The sequence below is a fragment of the Exophiala mesophila genome, assembly GCF_000836275.1.
Source record: "Exophiala mesophila strain CBS 40295 unplaced genomic scaffold supercont1.3, whole genome shotgun sequence".
NCBI classification, from domain to species: domain Eukaryota; kingdom Fungi; phylum Ascomycota; class Eurotiomycetes; order Chaetothyriales; family Herpotrichiellaceae; genus Exophiala; species Exophiala mesophila.
In genome coordinates, this window is record NW_015622506.1 from 725027 (window position 1) to 747208 (window position 22182).

At 51.4% G+C, this 22182-nt stretch overlaps 7 protein-coding genes across 8 annotated transcripts; 4 read left to right on the forward strand and 3 right to left on the reverse strand.

The window, feature by feature from the left end:
- Positions 1-1553: 1553 nt before the first annotated feature.
- PV10_03920 lies at positions 1554-3352 on the forward strand. Of its 2 annotated transcripts, XM_016368432.1 has the most exons (3): positions 1554-1832; positions 1885-2767; positions 2821-3352. In XM_016368432.1, exons 1-3 carry the CDS (start codon positions 1667-1669, stop codon positions 2975-2977), a joined length of 1206 nt encoding a protein of 401 aa, XP_016224220.1. In that variant the 5' UTR covers positions 1554-1666; the 3' UTR covers positions 2978-3352. The 2 variants fall into 2 exon arrangements, with proteins under 2 accessions (XP_016224220.1, XP_016224221.1); XM_016368433.1 differs by having other exon boundaries at positions 1885-3352.
- PV10_03921 (uncharacterized protein) lies at positions 2948-4537 on the reverse strand. The gene is made up of 2 exons (XM_016368434.1): positions 4273-4537; positions 2948-4219 (listed from the first exon to the last, which is right to left on the reverse strand). Exons 1-2 carry the CDS (start codon positions 4415-4417, stop codon positions 3243-3245), a joined length of 1122 nt encoding a protein of 373 aa, XP_016224222.1. The 5' UTR covers positions 4418-4537; the 3' UTR covers positions 2948-3242.
- Positions 4538-4908: 371 nt separating this feature from the next.
- On the forward strand, positions 4909-8519 carry PV10_03922 (uncharacterized protein). Its single transcript, XM_016368435.1, has one exon. The coding sequence runs from the start codon at positions 5325-5327 to the stop codon at positions 8433-8435; it is 3111 nt and encodes a 1036-aa protein (XP_016224223.1). The 5' UTR covers positions 4909-5324; the 3' UTR covers positions 8436-8519.
- A 506-nt stretch (positions 8520-9025) lies between these two features.
- On the reverse strand, positions 9026-10125 carry PV10_03923 (uncharacterized protein). The gene is made up of 4 exons (XM_016368436.1): positions 9798-10125; positions 9644-9689; positions 9476-9593; positions 9026-9423 (listed from the first exon to the last, which is right to left on the reverse strand). Exons 1-4 carry the CDS (start codon positions 9977-9979, stop codon positions 9284-9286), a joined length of 486 nt encoding a protein of 161 aa, XP_016224224.1. The 5' UTR covers positions 9980-10125; the 3' UTR covers positions 9026-9283.
- A 987-nt stretch (positions 10126-11112) lies between these two features.
- PV10_03924 (uncharacterized protein) lies at positions 11113-13210 on the forward strand. Its single transcript, XM_016368437.1, has 3 exons — positions 11113-11843; positions 11892-12085; positions 12140-13210. Exons 1-3 carry the CDS (start codon positions 11436-11438, stop codon positions 12573-12575), a joined length of 1038 nt encoding a protein of 345 aa, XP_016224225.1. The 5' UTR covers positions 11113-11435; the 3' UTR covers positions 12576-13210.
- PV10_03925 (phosphoribosylformylglycinamidine synthase) lies at positions 13059-17785 on the reverse strand. The gene has a single exon (XM_016368438.1). It carries the CDS (start codon positions 17603-17605, stop codon positions 13466-13468), a length of 4140 nt encoding a protein of 1379 aa, XP_016224226.1. The 5' UTR covers positions 17606-17785; the 3' UTR covers positions 13059-13465.
- Positions 17786-18533: 748 nt separating this feature from the next.
- PV10_03926 (uncharacterized protein) lies at positions 18534-22002 on the forward strand. Its single transcript, XM_016368439.1, has 5 exons — positions 18534-19720; positions 19774-19851; positions 19901-20383; positions 20443-21155; positions 21209-22002. The coding sequence occupies exons 1-5, from the start codon at positions 19662-19664 to the stop codon at positions 21583-21585; spliced, it is 1710 nt and encodes a 569-aa protein (XP_016224227.1). The 5' UTR covers positions 18534-19661; the 3' UTR covers positions 21586-22002.
- The last annotated feature ends 180 nt before the right edge of the window (positions 22003-22182 follow it).

Here is a 22182-nt window from a genome sequence, read left to right on the forward strand (position 1 = left end):
TTTGAATTGTTCCTCCTTTTTTCTTTTTACGTTATTTGTGTACAGAATGCCCATGCAGCAACAATGTGTCTTTACGGATTCTCATCGGTGAGATGGGATTTATCTATTGTCAAAAAGTCCTCAGTATTATGGGCTTGGTTGGTTTTTTGGAGTTCACTCTTTCCGATTCATTCAAACCTTAACTTTCAACATATAATGAGAAAATCCGCCAGAGAACCTGCTCCCTCTACTTGATGTCTTTGGCCTTGCAAACCAACGGTGAAGGAACTCTATTTATCCATTCTTCCTAATTGCGATCACAGAGAGTCAACCTCTGCCTTAAAAACTATAGAATACCATAGAATCTCATCCTGGACCTCGGAAATCCCGGAGCCCGACCCGTAGGTCATGGGAACAAAGGACATCCTCTGGGGCATCTACATCATATCCCACCAACTGATCTCCTCCCTTGCCACAACCAAGAAATGTCTGGACTCTAGCATATATTCAGGACGATGATGCTACCAGTCGGAAAACATCATCAATGTCCACCTCCAGAATTCCGAACGAATTAGGACTAGGCTCACCAATAAGTCATCCCTCATCCCTCATCCCTCATCCCTCAAACCTCAGCCTTGCCTATGCCAAGACTTGGAGGTGTCCTTCAGCGCTTCCACAAGTAAGGTATTTCCCATGGTTCCACCTCTTCAAGTACAGCGCCGTCTGCAGGTTGAGAGCCTGCGGAACGCGCTCTGCAGGATCTCACCGCAGATAAACTTGGTTATTGGACAATCTCCCAAGATATTCAATGACCAATGGAACTAAGACCAAGTAGTATGATTTTTATCTTTCTCTATCAATATGATGCATCAACAGCGATTATACAGACTAGACATAACACAGCAATACCAATACTAACGAGAGTGTATTTCCCGATCAGAGAATGAGATGCAGCCTTCTCCTTCTTTTCCTCCTACTATGCCTGCGCTCATGCTCTCTCCACAAGTTGGTCAGCTTCTTTAGTCTCCTGAGGTGCAACTTGGTTGACTTCAACGAGGGTTTGTTTTTCAGCCACACTTGCCTCGACAGGCGCATCGATATGAGCATGAACTGGCTTCTAGGGTCGAAGACGAAAATACTCCCTGTAAACAGTTAGACAGTCCTCAGTGTTTTCCCACCCGCATTCATTCAAGCTTACCTATTACCTAAGATATCTAACGTAGACATAGGAGCAGCAGTATTGGTGTGATTGAATGGCAAGAAGTTCCTCATTCCAACAACCCAATGAAGGTGCCCAGGGGCCTCTATCCGCATTCCTCCTTTATTACGATGATTACTTCATCAGTATTGCGCTTCCAACTTTCTTGCCCCGCCTGAGAAAGTCGCACTCTGTCACGTGTCTTTCCTTTCCTGTCTTTCCATTTTGCCTTCAATTCAACCAACGGGCCGCGCAAGCCAATGCTTGTCATCTCGTTTCCACCCAATCCCAAAAAGCCACCACAGAAGTCGACCTTTGCTCCAGCGAGCCACGAGCCACCAGGTCCACAATTAAAGTCCCATTCTTCAAAGCCTCATCAATGTCATGCTTCTAAACCCGGCGCAATCTACAACTCAACTTTTCCCATCCTGTTGACGGCAAGCAATGTCACTCCCTCCACCTGCGCATGGGTGATACGCTCTACGCAAAATGGCTGTCGCACGACCCATCAGATTCCTCGGCGTCGGCTGCGTCGCCCTCGCCTTCTTCCTCATCTTCCAGTATCTGCGCCCTGCCCCAACCATTCCTCCCCCTGGCGTTGTCGTCGGAAATGGCGACAAGATCGAGTCCATGGACCGAGATCCTCTGCTAGACCGTGTGTCCCTCTCCCAATCACGTCTGCCACCTTCAACTGACATATCCAATAGCCATCGGCGAACCTGATGGTCACCTATGGCGCCACACTGAACACGACTATAGCCCCAATAATGCAAACTCCCCACGCATCAATGCCACCCTCCTCTCCCTTGTCCGAAACGAAGAACTCGGCCAACTAATCCCTACGATGAAACAACTCGAGGCCACCTGGAATCACAAGTACAACTACCCCTGGACCTTCTTTAATGACGTCCCCTTCACCGACGAATTCAAGAAACGCACACAGGAGGTCACCACTGCAAAGTGTGAATATCATATCATCCCCAAAGAGCACTGGGAGATGCCCAGCTGGGTCAGCCAGGAGCTCTATGAAGAATCTGCAAAGATCCTGAAAGAAAACAACGTCCAGTATGCTGGTAAGGTCAGTTACCACCAGATGTGTCGTTGGAACAGTGGGATGTTCTACCGACATCCAGCCCTCGACAACATGCAGTACTACTGGCGTGTAGAGCCTAATGTCAAGTTCTTCTGCGATGTCGACTACGACGTCTTCCGATACATGCAGGACAACAATAAGACTTACGGATTCAATATCAACCTTTTCGATTCACCTGAATCTATCCCTTCTCTGTGGCCTGAGACCATCAAATTCCTCGCGGCTCACCCTGAATACATCCATGAAAACAACGCCATGGCCTGGCTTGTTGATAGCACCCGCCGTCCCGACAACAACATCAAAGCCCACGGGTATAGCACTTGCCACTTCTGGTCTAACTTTGAAATCGCCGACCTTTCCTTCTGGCGCAGTCAGAAATACGAAGATTACTTTACCCATCTCGATCGCACCGGTGGCTTCTTCTATGAACGATGGGGCGATGCTCCTGTACACAGCATCGCTCTTGGCTTGTTCGAGGATGCTCGCAATATTCACTGGTTTGATCCCCTCGCTGCCCGGTCTCTCTTATCGTAGCTGATCATCTCTATAGGTTCAAAGATATCGGGTACAACCATATCCCCTTCCTCAATTGCCCCAACTCGCCAAAGTGCCACGGCTGTGAACCGGGCAAGTTCTACGCAGGAGAATCGTGGCTGCAACGGGAAGATTGCCGCCCCCTATGGTTCAAATATGTTGGCACAGGATGAGCCTGTAATCTATGGCGTTGAGGATGCTTGTGGCAAGACCACATGTGAATGGGCTTTTTGACGTGTACAATCATCATGACCTGCTCTTTGAAAAAAAAATTCCCACTTGACTTGATCGGAACTTTGCAGGCCTTGGGTCTATCAAGATGTGGTCATTGTTGGCTTGACAGACCGTGGGGAAAATGTATTCTGGACACTGGAACAAGATAGACCAATTCATCAACTACTGTGATGCTTTGACTCCGTCTGAGGAACCCTGGCCCATTCATAGCTCATCGTCTTCGCTGGCCGTCTCTTCATCAGCTTCGTCATCAATCGACGTCGACTCAGGAGCCCTCGAGCTTGGTTCTTGTCCCACCAGTTGCTTATCCCCGCGACCGGATCTTTGCTGAAACGGAAGTTGTCTTGGGGGTGGGAGCGGACTTGACTCCCTGGCTCCTTTATCTCGCGATCGTGTCTGAGGTGGCTCAAGGCTTGCAGTAGTGTCGAGGTCCTCAACTTCCTCATCACTGTCTTCTTCAGGCGAAGGCGTTCGTTGCTGATCCGACAAGTCTGATTGCCCGTCATCAGCTCCCTCGTTGGCCGTCTTGGAGACGTCCATCGTCTCAAATCCATCACTCTCGTCTTCATCCTGCCCCTCGTCATCTACGCGTCTCTTTTTCCCACGGTCTGTGGCCGCCATGTCTGCCTCAGCTAGCGTAGACTGTAGCTCTTTTAACGTCTCTGGATCTACCTGTGCGGTCTGGAGCACTCTCTGCAAATTCCGGATCTTGAGCTTCTTCTCGTTCAGCAATGTGCTAAACTTGGCTAGTAACTGCGACTCATGCTCCGACTTGGCCTTGACTAGATCTGACATCTGCTGCTGCAATGTTGCCTCAATCTTCTCCTCGGCATTTGCCTTTTCTTGATATCTTCTGGCCTCCTCTTCCAACCGGTCTCGTTGCTCAATCACCTGTGTCGTCCATCCGAAAAGGTCAACATCGTCGGTCTCGTCGGTCAAAGCTAGGTCGATCGCCCCAATGCGCTGAATGATGCCCTCGATGTCATTGCGAAAGATTATCGTGAGCGTGCGATCCTTTTTCTTGCCGGTGATTGAGCAAATGACGTTGAGTGTGCCCTTTTGTTCTGCCGTGAGAGATGCTTGTGCGGCGGAAATCAAGACGTGGCCAAGGATAGCGGCCCAATCGTCGTCGGAGCCATCGTAGTTTTTGGCTCGGAGTTTCTTAAGACCTCGTTGTCGTACTGGTATGTGAGTCAGTCGAACCACATAATGTTGTCACACAAATCCTGCGTACCTTTGCCAACATAGGCAGCATCCCCATCCGTGGCTAGCAAGTCAAGGTCCAATTCATGACCACCATTCTTGCGAGAGATCTTGACAAGAATTGGACTGGAGTCTTTGTCATCTTGAAACAGACGTATGATCCAATCGCTAGCCATGGCCTACGTCGCGCGTGCTGACCCGCGACATGTCTCCCTCAAAGACAATCCCGCACAAGCCAACGCAAGGCTGAAGAATTGGCGTTAAGAAGGATCGGCACTGAAGCTGTCACACTCGTGGTGGATAGACTTAAGATCTCAAAGTCAAACCTGTGCCCGCAGTTCTCCAGTTTCCAGCCTGATGGTCGTGGGACAGCCTGACGTCGAGGAGAAGCGGGTAGATGTCTGACCGCGAGGCTCGAGATCTAGTTGGTGCGACATACCAAGCAGAGTAGGCTTGTTGATTCTGTCTGACGTTTGATAATTCTGAAAAAAGTATGCCAAGAAAACGCGACAGACGCGCGATGAGACAGCCAATGAAAATGAGAGAATTCAAGCTAGCAAGGCTAGCGCTCCAGCCATCCGATCAAGTTGGCGTTGGTCGATTCGCATGGTTGGACCTCGACTTGGCCCTTGACTTGGTCAACTCTGCACCCTCTGCGGCCCTTCCTCACACCTTACGAGTACATCCGCTCTCCGAACTCCACCTGAAGTGAGAACCAGGTCTAATAAGTCTGTTCACAAGTTTCCCACCGCCCAACCTCCTGCAAGATACCACAGTACGCAGCCTGACTTGGCCCACCGCATATTCAGCATCACCTCAATACCCTATCCTCGCGACCTCATCTCCTCCACATCACCCTCTCGAGCTGCCTCGAACACCATCGAGTGGCGGTGTTTTCCTCTCTACGAGGCTCGTCTATCTGCACGAGATCAACCAGCACCTTTCGACATTCATTTTACGACGAACCCATGATGGCTTGATGACTTGAAGATGTTTTGCGTTTCAAATTCTTGACCTGTTATTTCTCTATATCTCAACTCACATCCTGCGTTCCATCCTCCCAGTTGGCTCTTAGCCGGCACCATGGAACCGCTCGTCCTCAAACCCCGAGCCCCTGTCGAAAGTCCAGAGGTCGAGAATTGGGACGACGATGACTTTGACAATCTCGACGATGTCCACTTTCGCACAGCTTCTACCGCAACATCTATTGTTTCACACCCCCAGGCAAACCACAGAGATTCAGCCTCATCTCGTATGTCCATGCGCTCCGATTCGAACAATGGCGATGAAAATTGGGATGTTCTGGTCGATGAACAAGCTCCGATCAAAGACGCTATAGCTTTAGCAAAGAGCAAGGGGATCCCTTTACCATCCAACGTGCCTCGCTCGGCCTTGGAAGGTGGAACAATCAGACGACTCAAAGGCAAGGAGGTCAAAAAGGCCATCGCCGATGATTGGTCCGAAGATCTTGACCTCACCTCTGCCGATGGTCCTCTGAAACTTGCTAAGCACGACGACAAAGATCTGTCCGACAGCTTGCGTCAGATCTCCGCCGCCTTTCGCACTTCCCCCAAATCCCCGGATACTCAGGATCTTGACCACACCATTCGATCCCCCAAGTCCCGTACTGCCCCTACTCCCATCACACTTGATGCCTTCCGCGACACAGACGACGACGGCTTTTTTGGTGATGTTCCTACTATCAAGGTCGCCAAGAATAGGTCGACACAGCAGCCCCTGTTGTTTGAACAACCACCAACCCCATTGAAACCCGAAATGGACAGTATCGAGGAAGATTTGGAATTCCCCACGGATGGTAAATTAAAGCTATCAACCAGAAAGCCTCCACCAAGGACACCGCAACAGATTGATGACTTCGATCTTGAATGGGCTGAGGGCAGTCTCGGGACCAGAAACGCAGGCAAGTCGAGAGGCGGTCGATCTGCCCGGAGTTCCTCTGCGTCAGCACTGAGTCCCAGCGTCTCAAGTGCATTTACTGCCGAAAGCGAGGATGAAGGTTTGGACGGTCTTGTGCTCCCTGATGGCCCAATCAAGTTTCAGGACAAGCTCAAGTTGCGTCAACGTGAACCGGCAAACCAACCCAACGAAACCAATCAGATCAGATCGGATCTAAAGAGACTCTCTGGAAAAGATGATTTCTTCACGGGCTTGGAAATCGGCGATGGAGAAGTTTTTGACTCTGCAAAATTAACCCTGAATCGCAACGTCAAGCACAAAACAACTCGAACCACAAGTCCTTCACGAAGGACAGCTACAACATTGAATTTCACGAGTACAAAGACTCAAGGCACGATCTCGAGATTACCTAGGTTTCAGCCCACCCACGATCGACATGAGCGTGCTCGAAGCCATCTGGAACCTGTCTCGGAAACCGGAGCCCCCATTTCTTCATATCAAAGACCTGGTTCCAGAGTTGGTAGCCATTCTGGCCCGAACGTGGTTTCAGCTATTCCAGCACCCTCAACACCTTCCACCCCCTCGACTCCAAGCAGGCGCTTTCTTCGCGCGACCGAGTCACGCCCTGACCTTCGTTATGATCAACAGCCCACCGCAAATACTACAACCAACGCCCAGCTTCTGCGTGCAAAAAGGTCAATGCCCGTCATGCGAAACCTCAACTCACCGACCAAACCATCGTCGTACGTCAGGCCTCCGTCTCGAACCGAGACGGGCAGTCGTCTCAACCTGTCAGTACGGCCGAGAACACCAACCGACCGCGTTGAATCACGCATGGGCGAGCTGAAGAAGGGATCTATCCCATTTCTTCCTGCCGGTGCTCCAAGTGGCCAATCTCACAACATCAATCTCAAGACCAATACCTCCCGTCACTATCGCGGCCAAGGGTCAGACGGGTCATCGGGGGACAGCATGTCAGCTGCACAGAGATCGCTGTCGCGGCTGGCAGGGTTGGGGAGACCCGAAACACCCGGTCGTGGTCGTAGCACTCTGACACCAGCCGAACTAGCAGCCCAAGCCAAAAAGACCATCACGAAGCCCACACGGCGACGAAATTATGGCGATGGCACGGAGCTTGAGATCTTTGACGATCTTCCCACTTCTGCAACTCTCGAGTCCAAGTTCACCAAGCTCCCTATTGGGCGTGGAGCACCTCGTAGTCTGCGGAGCAAACTGGGTCTTTCCCATCTGAATCCGTCCACCTCGTCACTGTCAAGCACTCGCCGTGGTAGCGACACGCCGGTTCCTGGCACACCTTTGACACCCCACAAGAGTGATTTCCCCACTACAGCGTTGAACACCACCAATGTTCCTCGATTTGCTCGAGACACGGCTGCATCTCGGAACGCTCGGGAGCAACGAACAATCTCAAACACGTTCCAGAATATGCGAGGTGAACCCCTCCAACCAATCTCTACCAATTGGAAGTCTGCTGCTGCCGCTCGCGGTAATCAACCAGGTCATCTCCAAGGAAGCTTGCGGAAAAAGAAAAGTGACAAGGCTCAATTGAAACCACATCTCATCAAACCGCTGGGAAATGATATGAATCGACCCAAGACGGAGAAAGGCATGCAATACAACCCCTTGCTTTATAGATGGGAAGGAAATGAGAACGCGTTGGCTCCATTTGACATACCTGACTTCCATCCTCGGGGCGGCAGTCCACCTGCGCCTGGACAAGGAAGCCCAGGATCCAAAGGCAACCTGGCATTGATTTCCAACGTTGGATCGATCACAGGGGTGCAGGTGGTCGGTGGTATGGTGTTTGACCCTTCGCAAATGCGATGGCTCAAAATTGCAGAAAAGGGCGAAGGAAGCACGACTAATATCCGAGGTGGAAGTGTGCAGGTCGAGGAAGAGGAAGACGTGTTTGCAGGACTGGAAGATCTGCAAGAAGAGGATGAAACTCGAAGCCGTAGTGGAACGTTGCAGAATGTGCTCAGCGCGCGACAGTCGCGCGACTCGTTTGGCGACGGAGACGGAGGGCACAGCAGTGGTGATGAGTGGGGTGTGAGTGAAGAGTTCGACGTCGGCCCCGAGTTTGTGCGGCGACAACGTAATGAAGAAGAACGGTGGAGGAGAAAGGTGGAAAAGTGGCTGAGGCGAGGTGCTGAAGCCGAGGACGACGAGGATCCCCATGGTAATGGCGGCTGGCGTTGGGCGATCCGTGACCTCGTCATGGCTCAGAGCCAGCAGGCCGGCCACGATGGATTCTGAGCCATCGGCGCAAGAGGCTTGAAAAGTACTCTAGAGCCTTATTACTTGAAAAGAAGTTTTTCTTTTGTCCTCTTTCAGTATTCCCTTTCCCATTCTTGCCCGTGGATCCGGCATGCCTTAATTCAACCAAGACCAACGACGACTATTTACCAGGTCCAAGTGGAGACATCGGTATCAACATAGCACGATGTTATGACGATGTAAGAATGGCAATGAATGATTGTGGAAAGAGAAGGTAGGCCATCCTCGGTGGCTGTTGTTCTTTCTCTACTGGTTTAATGATGCCCGGTCTTGGAAGGAATCACTGTAATTTGACGGTTGGTGTAGGTAACTTGAAATGGCTGGTTTGACCGTCAGCGACGTTGGCGCATCGGCCTGGACCTTGTCGTCGGATGATCGACATAAGGGAAGCTGTGTAATGACTTTTCACACGGAATGTTGATTTGTGGGAGTCGCAAGGTAGGACTGAGATGCACTGGGCAACCGCGATCAAGGAAATTGAGGTTGCTCTTCAGGCTGTTTTGGGCCTGGTCACAGCAGCACCAGTGAGTCATGAGAAACCGAAAACCATTCAAGGGAGAACCAAAAAATGTAGGGCTGAGACTGTACATTGGAACTACTACTGCGTAGGTAGTCTTTACTGCTGCTGCTTGCAATATAAAGCTACAGATGGATCGTGGGAGAAGGAGCGTCATTCCGTGAGCCTTCTTCAATTCTCTTTTGAGCTGGCGCACACATCCGACAAACCTGTCCAAGCAACATGTGCCTTCGCCGGCAATTCGGGAAGTGATTTGGTGGGATCAGCGGGCGATGGTGGTAATGATGGTGCTGGGGTTGCCCGACGCTTCTCATGCCTTGTGGAATGGACTGTCGGTGTCATCTGGGTAAAGATCTTCCTTGAGATTGACGCCAAGCTCCTCCCTCAGAGGCTTCAATTCTTCCAGATATTCCTGGTATTGTTGTTGGTTTTCAACCTTGGCTTTGATCCCTATAACCTGCCATTAGAGCTGAAAATTCTTGGTGGACTGATCAAAACGGACCTTCAAATATTCTAACGGCGGTGGGGTAGTCGTTGACGCGTCTGGCAGCTTTGAGCGCAGCCGTTACAACACCGGGGGAGGGGACAAGATCGTAGGCAAATGCGTTGTTCAGATTGCGCTAAAAGGTTGTGAGTAACGGCAGATGGAAGGCAGTCGACACGACGGTACCTGCAACTCAAAAACATCCTGAACAGCATCAAATTCCTTTTCATATCTAGATGTTTTTGGTCAGTTACAAGTCTTCCTTTTCCGTTGACCCGACCTCGAATATGTGCGAAAGCAGGCTGGAGGTCGGTGCTTGGAAGCTCGGTGCTGGTCGTACCTGGCAGAGAACTCTTCAAAGGTCTCTTCCTCGTGTCCAGCGCTCTTGCGAGTTGCAGAAGAGCTGAAAGGAGATCGAGCGGCCATTGTCTGAGCTACAACAGGAGCTCTCCTGATGCAAGGTCTGGTGAATGACGAGGTTGCGGAGCGAACAGAAAGACGCAACATGGCGAGGGAAGCCATTGCAACGGCTGAACGGTCGAGGAGGAGGGGGAAGAGAGTCCTTGTGGATGGGTCAAGGTGTTGCGGAGGCGTGAAAGCAGGATATGCCGGGTTGATGAGGAAGGTTTGAGGTCTAGATGAGGGCGGTTTCGTGCTTGGTGTTCACTGCTGTACACTGTGAGAATTGAAAGTCACCTGAGAATTGGAGCAGGAGCTGGAGCTAAGGCCAAAACAGAAGACTTTGGATTGGTTGAAATGACACGACAGGCCAAGCTGGACACTCGCCAATTCAGCGTATTGAAATCGTCCTGCACTTGAGTTTTCTTTCCACATTACGCAGGATTCGATTGGCCTGCCACGCCTCATTTGATGCAGGAACAGCCACACAAATGGCTTGCACCTTCCATACCTACGGAGTACGCAAAGGCGCCAACAGCAGGTAAGAGCATCCATCTTTTGTCTACGGGCTGTGGCTGCCAGACCTTTTGATATGGATATTCAGACACCAGAGTGCTTCTCCTGCTGCACATTTCACAGTCAATTAGTTTGTATCTAGGCAGTCAACAATGCCCCTAATACCCTTTCCCCTCTCATTACAACCTCATTCTTGACAGTCCCCAGCAATTTGTTAGCGCCAAATTTGAATCCTCTAAAAAATAACTAAAGAATTTCCCTGCGCTCTTTGACTCTCTCGCATACACGATTCTCTCCCCCATCCCCCCCCTCTCTCTTCCATTCTCCTTCAGTCTTTCATGGCCATGTCGCTTTGTATGGCAAGACCTGTAGTCGCGCTAATCGCTTATCGCATAGATACGGCACACGAGCGGCTGTCGCATTCGGTGAGGGTGTTGATTGAGTGTAGCGGAAATTGAGCAGACCAACAGTGCCAAGATGCAACCCAAAGCCGGCCATCCCCATTGGACCGCACAAGCTGGCAGCAGGATTCTACTGGATCTTCGCGGGTACTGGTAGATTAAAGACATGCTTGATTGGTTGAATTACTACAGCGGGCTGGTCGATGGCAAACACACATTGGTCGCTTCCCCTGGATGATGTCGTTGGTCATGGGCCTTGGGCCGAGGACTGCGCGTATCTTGTACTGGGTGATTTATTAGGCGTTCATGGGGTGAAAAAGAGTTGGGCGTGTTGGGGCAAGTGAAGTGCACAGTAGCACCTGGCGACTTGGATTCTGGACACGGTCACAAACACCGTTTTTCTCCCAGTGATTGCAACTTCACCATCTGCTTCATAAATCATCCATCTTCCTTTCGGTCGTCATTTGTTTGACCTCTTCAATTCTTTGATCTTTTTCTCCTGTGTCTCAAAGTCCCTTCATTCACCCTCCTTCTTCTCTTATCTACCCTTCATTCAGATCCTTGTCTCACTCTTACATTTTCCCTTCAACACATCACTCCTTGTTCCTTCTTGTTCGCGTCTACATCTACCTCTGCCTCTGCGCAGTCACTTTATTGCCACCATGGCCGACATTCTCAAATCTATCTCTCCCCCCTCCCTCGACCGCCCTTTTGGTATCGCCCTATGGCCAATCTTCAACAAGGCTTTCGAGCGCGTTGTTGGCCACCCCGCCGACAATTTTCTATTCGTCTCCGGGGTCACCCCGATGTCCACCTTGAAAGAGACTGCCATTGGACTCGTCGCATACTATGTCATTATTTTTGGTGGCCGTGAGCTGATGAAGAATCGTCAGGCCTTTGTGCTCAATGGCCCCTTCATGGTTCACAATTTCTACCTGACTCTCATCTCTGGCATTCTTCTGGCTCTCTTCATTGAACAACTTCTGCCAACCGTGGTTCGAGGAGGCATCTTCCACGCCATTTGCGAGTATAATGGAGGTTGGACAAGGCAACTCGTCGTTCTATACTATGTCCGTACCATCCAACCGCCCTCGACCAATTGTTGCTGACTTGACTAGTTGAACTACCTCACCAAGTACCTCGAACTTATCGACACCCTCTTCCTTGTCCTTAAGAAGAAGCCGCTTACTTTCCTACACACCTATCACCATGGCGCCACTGCCTTGCTTTGCTACACTCAACTAATTGGCAATACCGCCGTCTCCTGGGTTCCTATCACCCTCAACTTGACCGTTCACGTTGTCATGTATTGGTGCAGCCTCCCACTTCCTCCAATACCACTCACAACCATACTGACTGTTTCTAGGTACTACTTCCAATCAGCCCGAGGTATCCGCATCTGGTGGAAGAAGTATATCACCATGCTCCAAATCCTCCAATTCGTCATCGATCTTGGCTTCGTCTACTTTGCCTCGTACACCTATTTTACCAGCACCTATTTCCCTCACTTGCCAAATGCCGGTTCCTGTGCCGGCGAGGAATTTGCCGCCTTTGCTGGGATGGGAATTCTGAGCTCTTACCTGCTGTTGTTCATCTCATTCTACCTGGCCACTTATCGCAAGCAAGGCGTGTCCGGTCGTCCTAGAAGAAACACCGGAAGAGAAGCTCTCATCGCCATGAAGGATCTGCCACTTCCCGACCCACATAAAATCCCCGAGTCATCCCACAGTGACCACAAGAGCAATGGCGCCGTCGCCACTGGTCGATCGAGCGGCCCCACCACTCGGTCAAGAAAGGCTTAGGCAGCTGGTGTCGACGACCGTTTCGACGACCAGGTCTTACCCGCATTGGCCACTGGAACACAGGGTCGAGAGAGTTGTTCGTCCACTTCTGGGCAGCTCAATTGCCTGCCAGGATCCACACGTCACAGACCTCTAAATCGAGTCGCGAAATATTCAGAGTTTCTATCTTGGCCGGATCAGCGATTGAACGGCGGCGGAACATGAGTGAGGTGTGCTTGCTCGAGAGCGTCTGCCAGCAGTTGGCGCTTTCGCACAATGTACTTTATATGGGGTGCGACAAGGCGGCATGTTTGCCGGTGGATTTCAGGTCAAACCCACCGCGCCATCTGTGCTTGTCTCATTTGATTTTGCTTCATGTGTGTAACTAGATGCATACTACCACTTATTAATGCACGACGGTAATGCGGAAGAAAGACAGGCGAGGAGGCGGAAGAAAGGCTCTACGCCAGCAAAAGGGGTTGAGCCAGTGCTGAGAATGGCTCAGTAGTAAATATATCCAGAGACAAAACAAAGTGTCCAAAAACGCTACCTGTGTCGAGGCGCTCGGTCTCGGTTTTTGCCACCACCGTGGCACTTTGCATACCATCAGTTACCTGTAGCCCATCAGGCCGTGAGTCAGTCGGCGGCCTGATAGGGAATGTTTCATTGCAACATGCCACCTTGCGTTCTACAGACTTTGTCAATCGCCAATGCCCAAAACACCTCTTAAAGACCATCCAAAGCGATAGACAGCTTAATCTGCAGCCTGGTATTGAGAGGGTGCAGGTCCATCAAATATCTCTCACCCGTGTCTAAGAAATCAACAGAACCGTTCATGACATTCACACAAATCATGATTTTATCGTCCATCGTCCCTCTTCTATCGTCCCTCTAGTCCTATTCCTATTTCACTAACCAACCCATCTCCTTGCGCTCTGGAACATGCGCACCCACGGGCCAAACTCCCCCCATTCTGCACTTTTGCCGTCGGGGATGTAACTGCCAACTCCGCTGAGGATAGTGCGTTCTGGATGCGGCATCAGAGCTAGGACCCGACCGTCGGTGCTCCGGACTCCAGCAATGCCCTCGGGGCTGCCATTTGGGTTGGCGGGGTATCTGGTCGTCGGCAACAAGGTCTTGTTGTCGACATACCGGATTGGCGCCAGATTGGACATGGTGACAAAGTCATGTGCAAGGTCCGAGTCATAAGCTTTGGAATTGGGACTTGACACGGATAAGAACGAGGCTCGACCTTCGCCATGGGCCACGGCAATGGGGAGGACAGAACCATGCATCCCATGGAAGAATACGCTCTGCGGTAGGCCGCCCTCTGATGCCGTCGGCGCCGGGTCCGAGATTTTGACCAAAGCCACTCGTGCCTCGTATTGCTCGCTCTCGTTGCGCTCGAAGCTTGGCCATTTCTCCGCCCCAGGAATCAGCTCCTTGAGTTTACTTAGCACTTGGCATCCGTTGCACACACCCAGCGTAAACGTGTCCTTGCGGGCGAAGAAGTTTTGGAATTTAGTCCTCGTCGGACCGTGGAACAGGATTGATTTGGCCCACCCTTGTCCTGCGCCCAGACAATCACCGAAACTGAACCCGCCGGCCAATGCGAGCCCTGCAAAGTCGGACAGGTCGTGTCTCTCGCCAAGGTTGCTGCGAGTGACTCGCGGGTCCAGAAAGTCCGACATGTGTACATCAACAGCAGTAAATCCCGCTGCTTCGAATGCAAACGCCATTTCACACTGCCCATTGGTCCCTTGGTCGCGAAGAATGGCTACTCGCGGGCGGCTGGAAGGGGACACGTACGACAAGAGGCTGGCCTTGTAAGTGTTGATGTTCTCCTTGGGGGAGTAGGTTAGGTGATACGAAATTCCGGGGTCTTGGTCATCGGCGATGTTGGCGTACTCTTCGTCGGCGCAGGCAGGATTGTCACGACGTCGCTGCATCCAGTAGGACGTGTTGGCCCATTTCTGTTGTAGCTCGGCGCGTTTAGCTCGGTAAATCAATTTTCCACCGTGATAGATGGCCATATTTTGTTGAGTCGATTTGGTTGATACGCGACCAATCTTGTGGATCAAACCGGGTGGGGGACCACATGTAGCAAAACATGCCTTGAAGCGGTTCTCGTCCTCTTTGCGGACTTGGAAGACAGCACCAAGTTCCTCGTTGAACAGACATTCGATGACGTCTGGTATATTTGGCGTAGGGCAGATATCGTTGATCATAACTTCTATGCCGCATCGTCCCGCGAAGGACATCTCTGCCAAAGTGGTGAACAGCCCGCCGTCAGAGCGATCATGGTAGGCGAGCACAAGATTTTGTTCATGGAGTTGCTGTGTAGCATCGAAAAAGTCTTTGAATAGATTGATAGAGCGGATATCAGGTGCTTGGTCCCCAATCTGTTGGAATGATTGAGCAAGAATAGAGCCTCCTAAGGCACGGTGGGCTATGCCTAGGTCGACGAAGAAGATGGTCGACTCGCCGACTTCACTGTATCGTTTGAGCTGAGGAGTCCACGTGTTTTTGATGTCAAGGACTGGAGCAAAGGCAGAAATGTTGACAGACAAGGGTGCAGTGACCTCCTTGGCTTCCTGGCCATCCTTCCACCTCATCTTCATGGACATGGAGTCTTTACCAACCGGGATCGCGATTCCTAGTTTCGGACATAAATCCATGCCCAAGGTCTCGACAGCCTCATAAATTCCAGCGCCTTCACCCGGATGATTTGCTGCAGACATCCAGTTGGCCGACAACTTCACCTGACTAAGACGATCGGGAAGATCTGCAGCAGTAAGGTTCAGAAGGGATTCGGCCACCGCCATGCGTGCAGAGGCAGCTGGGGAGATGAGGGCAAGAGTGGGCTTTTCACCCATTGCCATGGCTTCGCCCGTGACGACACCAGAGGTGAGGGAAGTCGCTGTGACGGCAACATCCGCAACAGGAACCTGCCATGGACCTACCATCTGGTCACGTGCGGTCAAGCCATTGACAGTTCTGTCACCAATGGTAATGAGGAATGATTTTGAACCAACTGCAGGCATTTGCAGTACGCGACTGATGGCCTCGTCTAGAAGTCCGTCGGTTGACGCTTGGGGGACATAGAGGCTTAGACTACTGTCAAAGCCCGGCAGGTCGATTTTGCGTGATGTGACGTCTCTGGTCATTTTAGGTGGTTTGCCAAACAGGACATCCATCGGGAGATCGATAGGATCCTGAATCTGACTCGATGCGGGGTTGTTTCGGTCCGTAAGTTTCAATTTCTGCTTGCTTGAAGCTCTGCCGACGACCGAGATGTCGCATCGTTCGCGCTTCGCTATAGAGCGGAATTTGTTCATGCCGTCTTGTGCCACTGCGAGAACATAGCGCTCTTGAGCTTCGCAGCACCAGATTTGTAGGGGACTCATACTCTTGTCAGCACAGTCGATGTCGCGTAGTTCGAAATGAGCCCCAAGGCCTGAATCTTTGGCAAGTTCTGGCAGAGCATTAGACAGGCCACCTGCACCGACATCGTGGATGAAGAGGATAGGGTTTGTGCTACCCAGGGCTGCACAAGCATTGATAACTTCTTGGGCACGTCGCTGCATTTCTGGGTTTCCTCTTTGCACACTCGCGAAATCAAGATCTGCAGAGCCTTCGCCGGAGGTGATGCTGGACGCAGCGCCGCCACCCAAGCCAATGAGCATGGCTGGGCCGCCCATGACGATCAGGAAATCTCCATCTTTGACGAGGTCGGGATCCTTGAGTGCAAACTGTGGCCTGACTGTGCCCACACCACCAGCAATCATGATAGGTTTGTGATAGCCCCTGACCTCAACTCGATCTTTTGCGGTAGCCATTTCAACCGACAAGGTCCTGAAATATCCGGTCAAGCATGGTCGGCCGAATTCATTGTTGAATGCGGCACTCCCGATAGGGGCTTCAATCATGATGTCAAGACTGCTGGCTATGTGGTGTGGTTTTCCATAGTCAAGCTCCCAGGGCTGGCGATGTTCTGGGATCAGCAAATCAGAGACACAGAAGCCGGCGAGGCCGGCCTTTGGTCTAGAGCCTCGTCCAGTGGCACCTTCGTCTCTGATTTCTCCGCCAGAACCTGTGGCAGCGCCTGGGAACGGAGACACCGCGGTCGGGTGGTTGTGTGTTTCCACCTTGATGAGAAATTGGACGTCCTCCTTTGTTGTTTTCCAGATGCCAGTGAAGTCGTCAGGAGCCCATTGACTTCCTTTGCTGCCTTGAAGTACTGCGGCATTATCGCTGTACGCACTGATGGTTCCAGCTGGGGTGACCTTATGCGTGTTTCTGATCATCCCAAACAAGGTATTGGGCTTGGTCTGGCCATCAATAATCCAAGTGGCATTGAAGATCTTGTGTCGACAATGCTCAGAATTGACTTGGGCAAACATGAACAGCTCGACGTCTGTGGGATTTCGAGGGACAGGCCCATCTTTGGCATAAGCCTCTGCTAGATACGTGATCTCGCTGGCGTCCAAGGCAAGACCAAGCTGGACATTCAATTGCTGTAGGACTGATTCGGGGGATTGTGCATCCGCGTAGAGGTCATAGGTACCCAGAGCTCCCGGTTCGTGATGCGCAAACAGTTGATCCCACTGAGGCTCCTGCTCCGAGATAGTCTCCGTCATCCGATCGTAAAGAGCATCCAGCGATGCCGGGTCAATCGATACACCGTCCTGGAGACTGACAGTGATCTTGATGCCTCGCTCTATCCTTCCAACCATCCTTCGGAAGCCGGTAACATGAGCGATGCTGGTGGCCTTTGAGCTCCAAGGTGAGATAGTGCCAGGCCTAGGCAAAATGTAAAAGGTCTTGACCGATGCATCGGCGTTGGTGTCGCTGGAGTGGTGGCCATCGGTCAATAGTCGCTCAAGAAGGGCCTTGTGCTCCGGTTCGAAGGGCCCGATAACGTCTACATAGTGGATGTATTGGCCTTGAACATCAGCAGCACCAATGGCAGAGGCTAAATTCTGTCGACGAAAGGAAGAGAAGGCCGCATTGCCAGGGATGACAGCGACCTGAGATGTTGGTTTGGCCATGGTTGATCTGAACCCTTGAGTGCGGGGAGTAGTTCTTTCAGACGAGGCAAGATGATGCAAATAGAGGCCTAGCGAACTTGTACCATGGTTGACGAAGGAGTCGAGACAAGCTAACAACTGGATATCACAGCAGGGAAAGGTATACGGCCTGATTGAAGTCGTTGGGCTGTATCAAATGGCATGACAGGCAATAGAAAAGATGGTCGAAGATCCTTGCCGCAAAAAAAGCTTGACCCGTCAAGTCTTGGCGATGATGTGGGAGTGATGTTGGAGGCAGGAGCCAGACGAGTGACAAGAGGAAGGTGTAACGCGCATATGGTCCTTACAATTGGAGAAGCTGCGTCTCTGTCCAACATCTTTGATTCAAAATATTGGGTCACTATCATGGTGTAAGCAGAAAATGAAATTATAATTCCCGTGGGGTTCGCCCAAGGGTGATTGTGATTGTTCAACCTGCGGAAGGCAAGCGCATTGGAGGCAGCGCAAAGGCCGGCCTACGAAGTAAAAAAAAACGCGGTCTCTTTTGGGACGCTGCAATAATAGTACCTAATGGAAATGTTCCCAACTTGGACACCTATAAGTCATACCTAGGTAGTCAAACACCTTAAAATGAGAAGAGGTCGAAAGATAACGTAAGAATGCTGTTTCCTGACGCCGGCTCAACTCACTTCAGCGTTCCTATAGGTACCTTGGTAGGGCCGAGAAGACACTGAGGGTCACAAGGGCTTTTGCAGCCTTGCATTGACCAAATGTCGTAGGCCAAGCCCGGCAAATCACCGTCAACGCCCCCAGTGGCCCCTAAACAAAACTGTCAAGGCAAGACAGGCAGGACAGGACAGCCTAGCCTGACCACAACAAGGAGGAGCATAGGGAGGCACAGTACGGAGTAGTAGGGACTGATTAAGTAGTACCATATGAATGGACAGTCCCAGTCCCAGGTTATTATCACTTCCATGTCCCCCTTGAACTGTCGACGTGTTCTTTCTCACCGTCTTCAGACACCTAACAATTCATCTCTTCCAGAGTCAACCCCTTGCAACAAGATATTCGACATCATCAACATCTACAGCCACATGTAAATCGTCACGCCGACTCAACGCCACCAGCCGCCTTAATCGTTATCTCGATACCTTTCTCTCTCTACCAAATCAGATCAACTCCAACTACCGACTCCGCTTTTCCCGTGACCTGAACCTCAACCTGAACCTGAACCTTTGGCACACGTTCCAACATCACAGAAACCCAAACTTGGTGCACATGTACGATACTTGGATCATCGCCCTCAAATCCTTCTGATCTCAACCACGGTCGAACAACAAGCTCCAGATGCCCTCGCAACTATTGTTGCTCGCTTGGCCCTCTCCTCACTCCTTGTGCCCAACGGTGTCGACCTGTGTTGTCCCTCCATCGTCCTCTTCCTCGGCTTAGCCAACGCGCCATCTGGCTCCGTAGATACTGTACGAGTAGAGCAGCTGACCCACCCGTCTCCAGAGCCTGCTCACTCTCTGTCCGCCGTCGTCATCCAACGAATTGAATTTCCATCCCCGTCCTCCCTCACCACACTTGCACGTAGGGCTGGTCATCAGACTGCCCGCTCAACGTCGCCAAAATTCCCTCTCCTCGTTCCGATCCTCAATCCTTCCTCCACCACCGATCCCAGTCCTCTCGCTCTCGCTCCGAACTTGCGGGCCAGTCCTCCAACGTGCCTCCCTCCGCAGTCAACGAAAAAGGCGAAAGCTACCGGCGACATTCTCGCTCCTCTGCCTCAGACTCCGACGACTTTTCGCTTTGGAGTGACACAGGAGATATCGCTGAACAGCTCGCCAACGACGAGGATCCGCTTCGCATTGAGCTAGATCCTCTAACTAGAGGAGGTCAGAGACTGAGAGGCCAAGGTCAAGGTCACGGTGGGGGACGGAAGAACAAGAGAGTTGGTTTTCAACCTGATAATCTCGAACACCCACACTCTTCCGGGGCTATTGATAAAGAAGCCATCTACATCCCAGAGCCTCCACCGAGGCGTATCCCAACATCTGAAAAACTCCTCGCCCTCATCATGGCACCCAACAACCCCGAGTCGGCTCGGACCAAGGGCCTCGTGGGCAAACCTTTATTGTACGAACACCACAACAAACTTGATCAATCGCATTCACTAACCGCTTGCCCAGATATTTCACAAGTGTTTTTGTTTCGTTAGGAGTCTTTCTGTTTGGTTATGATCAGGGTGTCATGTCAGGAATCATCACGTATGCCATTCCCCGCAATCCACTGCGTTCTCAATTGACCCTTTCACAGCGGCCCTTTTTTCAGAGATTACTTCAACCAGCCCGGCCCCGCCGAGGTCGGGACCATGGTGGCCATTCTCGAGATTGGGGCCTTGATTTCATCCTTGGGTGTCGGCCGGATTGGCGACATCATCGGACGACGCAGAACTATTCTCTATGGCGCCATGATCTTCTTCGTGGGTGGAATGTGCCAAACCTTTGCCAATGGCATGCCCATGATGATGGTCGGAAGATTTATTGCCGGCTTGGGTGTGGGCGCGCTTTCAACCATCGTTCCTGTCTACCAGTCGGAGATCAGCCCTCCCCACAATCGGGGCAAGCTGGCGTGCATAGAATTCACAGGAAACATCACTGGCTACGCAGCCAGTGTCTGGGTCGACTACTTTTGCAGCTACATTGATAGCGACATGTCATGGCGACTGCCCCTACTCATGCAGTGCGTTATGGGTGCCTTGCTCGGATTCGGTAGCCTAATCATCTGTGAATCCCCCAGGTAAGTCTTCCCCTTATAGCATTCCTTCATCTGCCCCAGCAACTCACCATCACCTCCAGATGGCTTCTCGACAATGACCACGACGAAGAAGGCATCATTGTCATTGCCAACCTCTATGGCAAGGGCGATATCCACAACGCCAAAGCACGACAAGAATACCGAGAGATCAAGATGAATGTCCTCATCCAACGTCAAGAGGGCGAGCGGTCGTACACGGACATGTTCAGGCGCTACTATAAGAGAGTCTTCATCGCCATGTCGGCTCAAGCGTTTGCCCAGCTCAATGGCATCAATGTTATTTCTTACTATGCACCACTAGTGTTCGAGTCAGCCCGATGGGTGGGACGGGATGCTATCCTGATGACTGGCATCAACTCGATCACATATTTGGCTTCCACCATCCCGCCTTGGTACCTTGCAGATAGGTGGGGCCGACGACCGATCCTCCTCTCAGGAGCCGTGGCTATGATTATCTCTTTGTCACTCATCTCGTACTTTATCTTTATTGATGTCAAGCGGACACCCGTGATGGTGGTGGTCTTTGTCATGATCTACAACGCTTCATTTGGAGCGAGTTGGGGTCCCATCCCCTGGCTCTACCCTCCCGAAATTTTACCCTTGAGTATTCGGGCCAAAGGGGCCAGTTTGAGCACCGCGAGCAACTGGGCGTTTAATTTCCTGGTGGGGGAACTTACTCCAGTGCTACAAAAGGCTATCACCTGGAGGCTCTATTTAGTGCACGCATTCTTTTGCGCCGTCAGTTTTGTTCTTGGTGAGTCACAAGCCGGACATGTGATGAAGCAATACTAACAGGAGTTACCACAGTATACTTTGTTTATCCTGAAACTGCGAATGTCCGCTTGGAAGACATGAATGCCCTTTTTGGAGACGCAACGACGGCTATGCCCACCCCTGCTACTCAAGCCGAGCGAGGCTCCCTGATGGGGGTCGGATCCCCTTCCTCGATCGACATTCGAGGTGGATATCAACAGCCTGGGATGTTCTCCGCCGACTCAGCCATTCCAGGGCTCGATATCGACCCTCCGGATGTTCAACTCGATCCTGAAGGCCGCATCCGCGGTCGAAGCGACGCGAAGGAGGGCTTAGGCGGCTGGATTGGCCGAATGGTGTCTCGGAACCGGCAAGACAGCAGTAGCAGAGCACGGGGTCGGTATGGACAAGTGGGACAAGACGAAGACTAAAGGTTCAAGTCGGAGAGAAGTTGGGTATTGAACATTGTCAATCTCGAACGGGGGCCATTTCTAGAGAGACACACGGTTCGGGCGCAAATGCCCCAGTCAAAAATGCACATAGATTTCGGGCGTTGACTTGAGGGAAAGCCTCGAGAGGGTAGGCCATGGCCAGAGAGAGGTTTGGGGCATCGACATGCTCGCAGTTCCCTCATCACTATTGGTTTATGGCGGATGAGGCCAGGCGCAGGTGTTAATTTCATTGGAGTCAGGTGACTTTAAAACTAGGGACGAAGCATAAAGGGCCTGGAGGTAGAGTGTAGAGAGACTCCCGCGTCCCCCCAAATCAGGGTTTTGGGGTTACGGACCCTCTCATCATTTCTCTCGCCCGACATAGCATAGTCGAAGTAGGTCTGAATGATAAATCACAGATGATCTATGGCGGTTGCCTGACATTCTTCAAGATTTCGCTCAGAGATTTCTTGGTTGGAACTATTATTCTTCAAACTGTTTATAGTAGGGAAGTTTGGCTCAAACTATCGTACGGAGTACCTAAGGTAGGTAGTACCTACCTAGGTAGATAGGTAAGGTACCTATTGGCGGACCCCG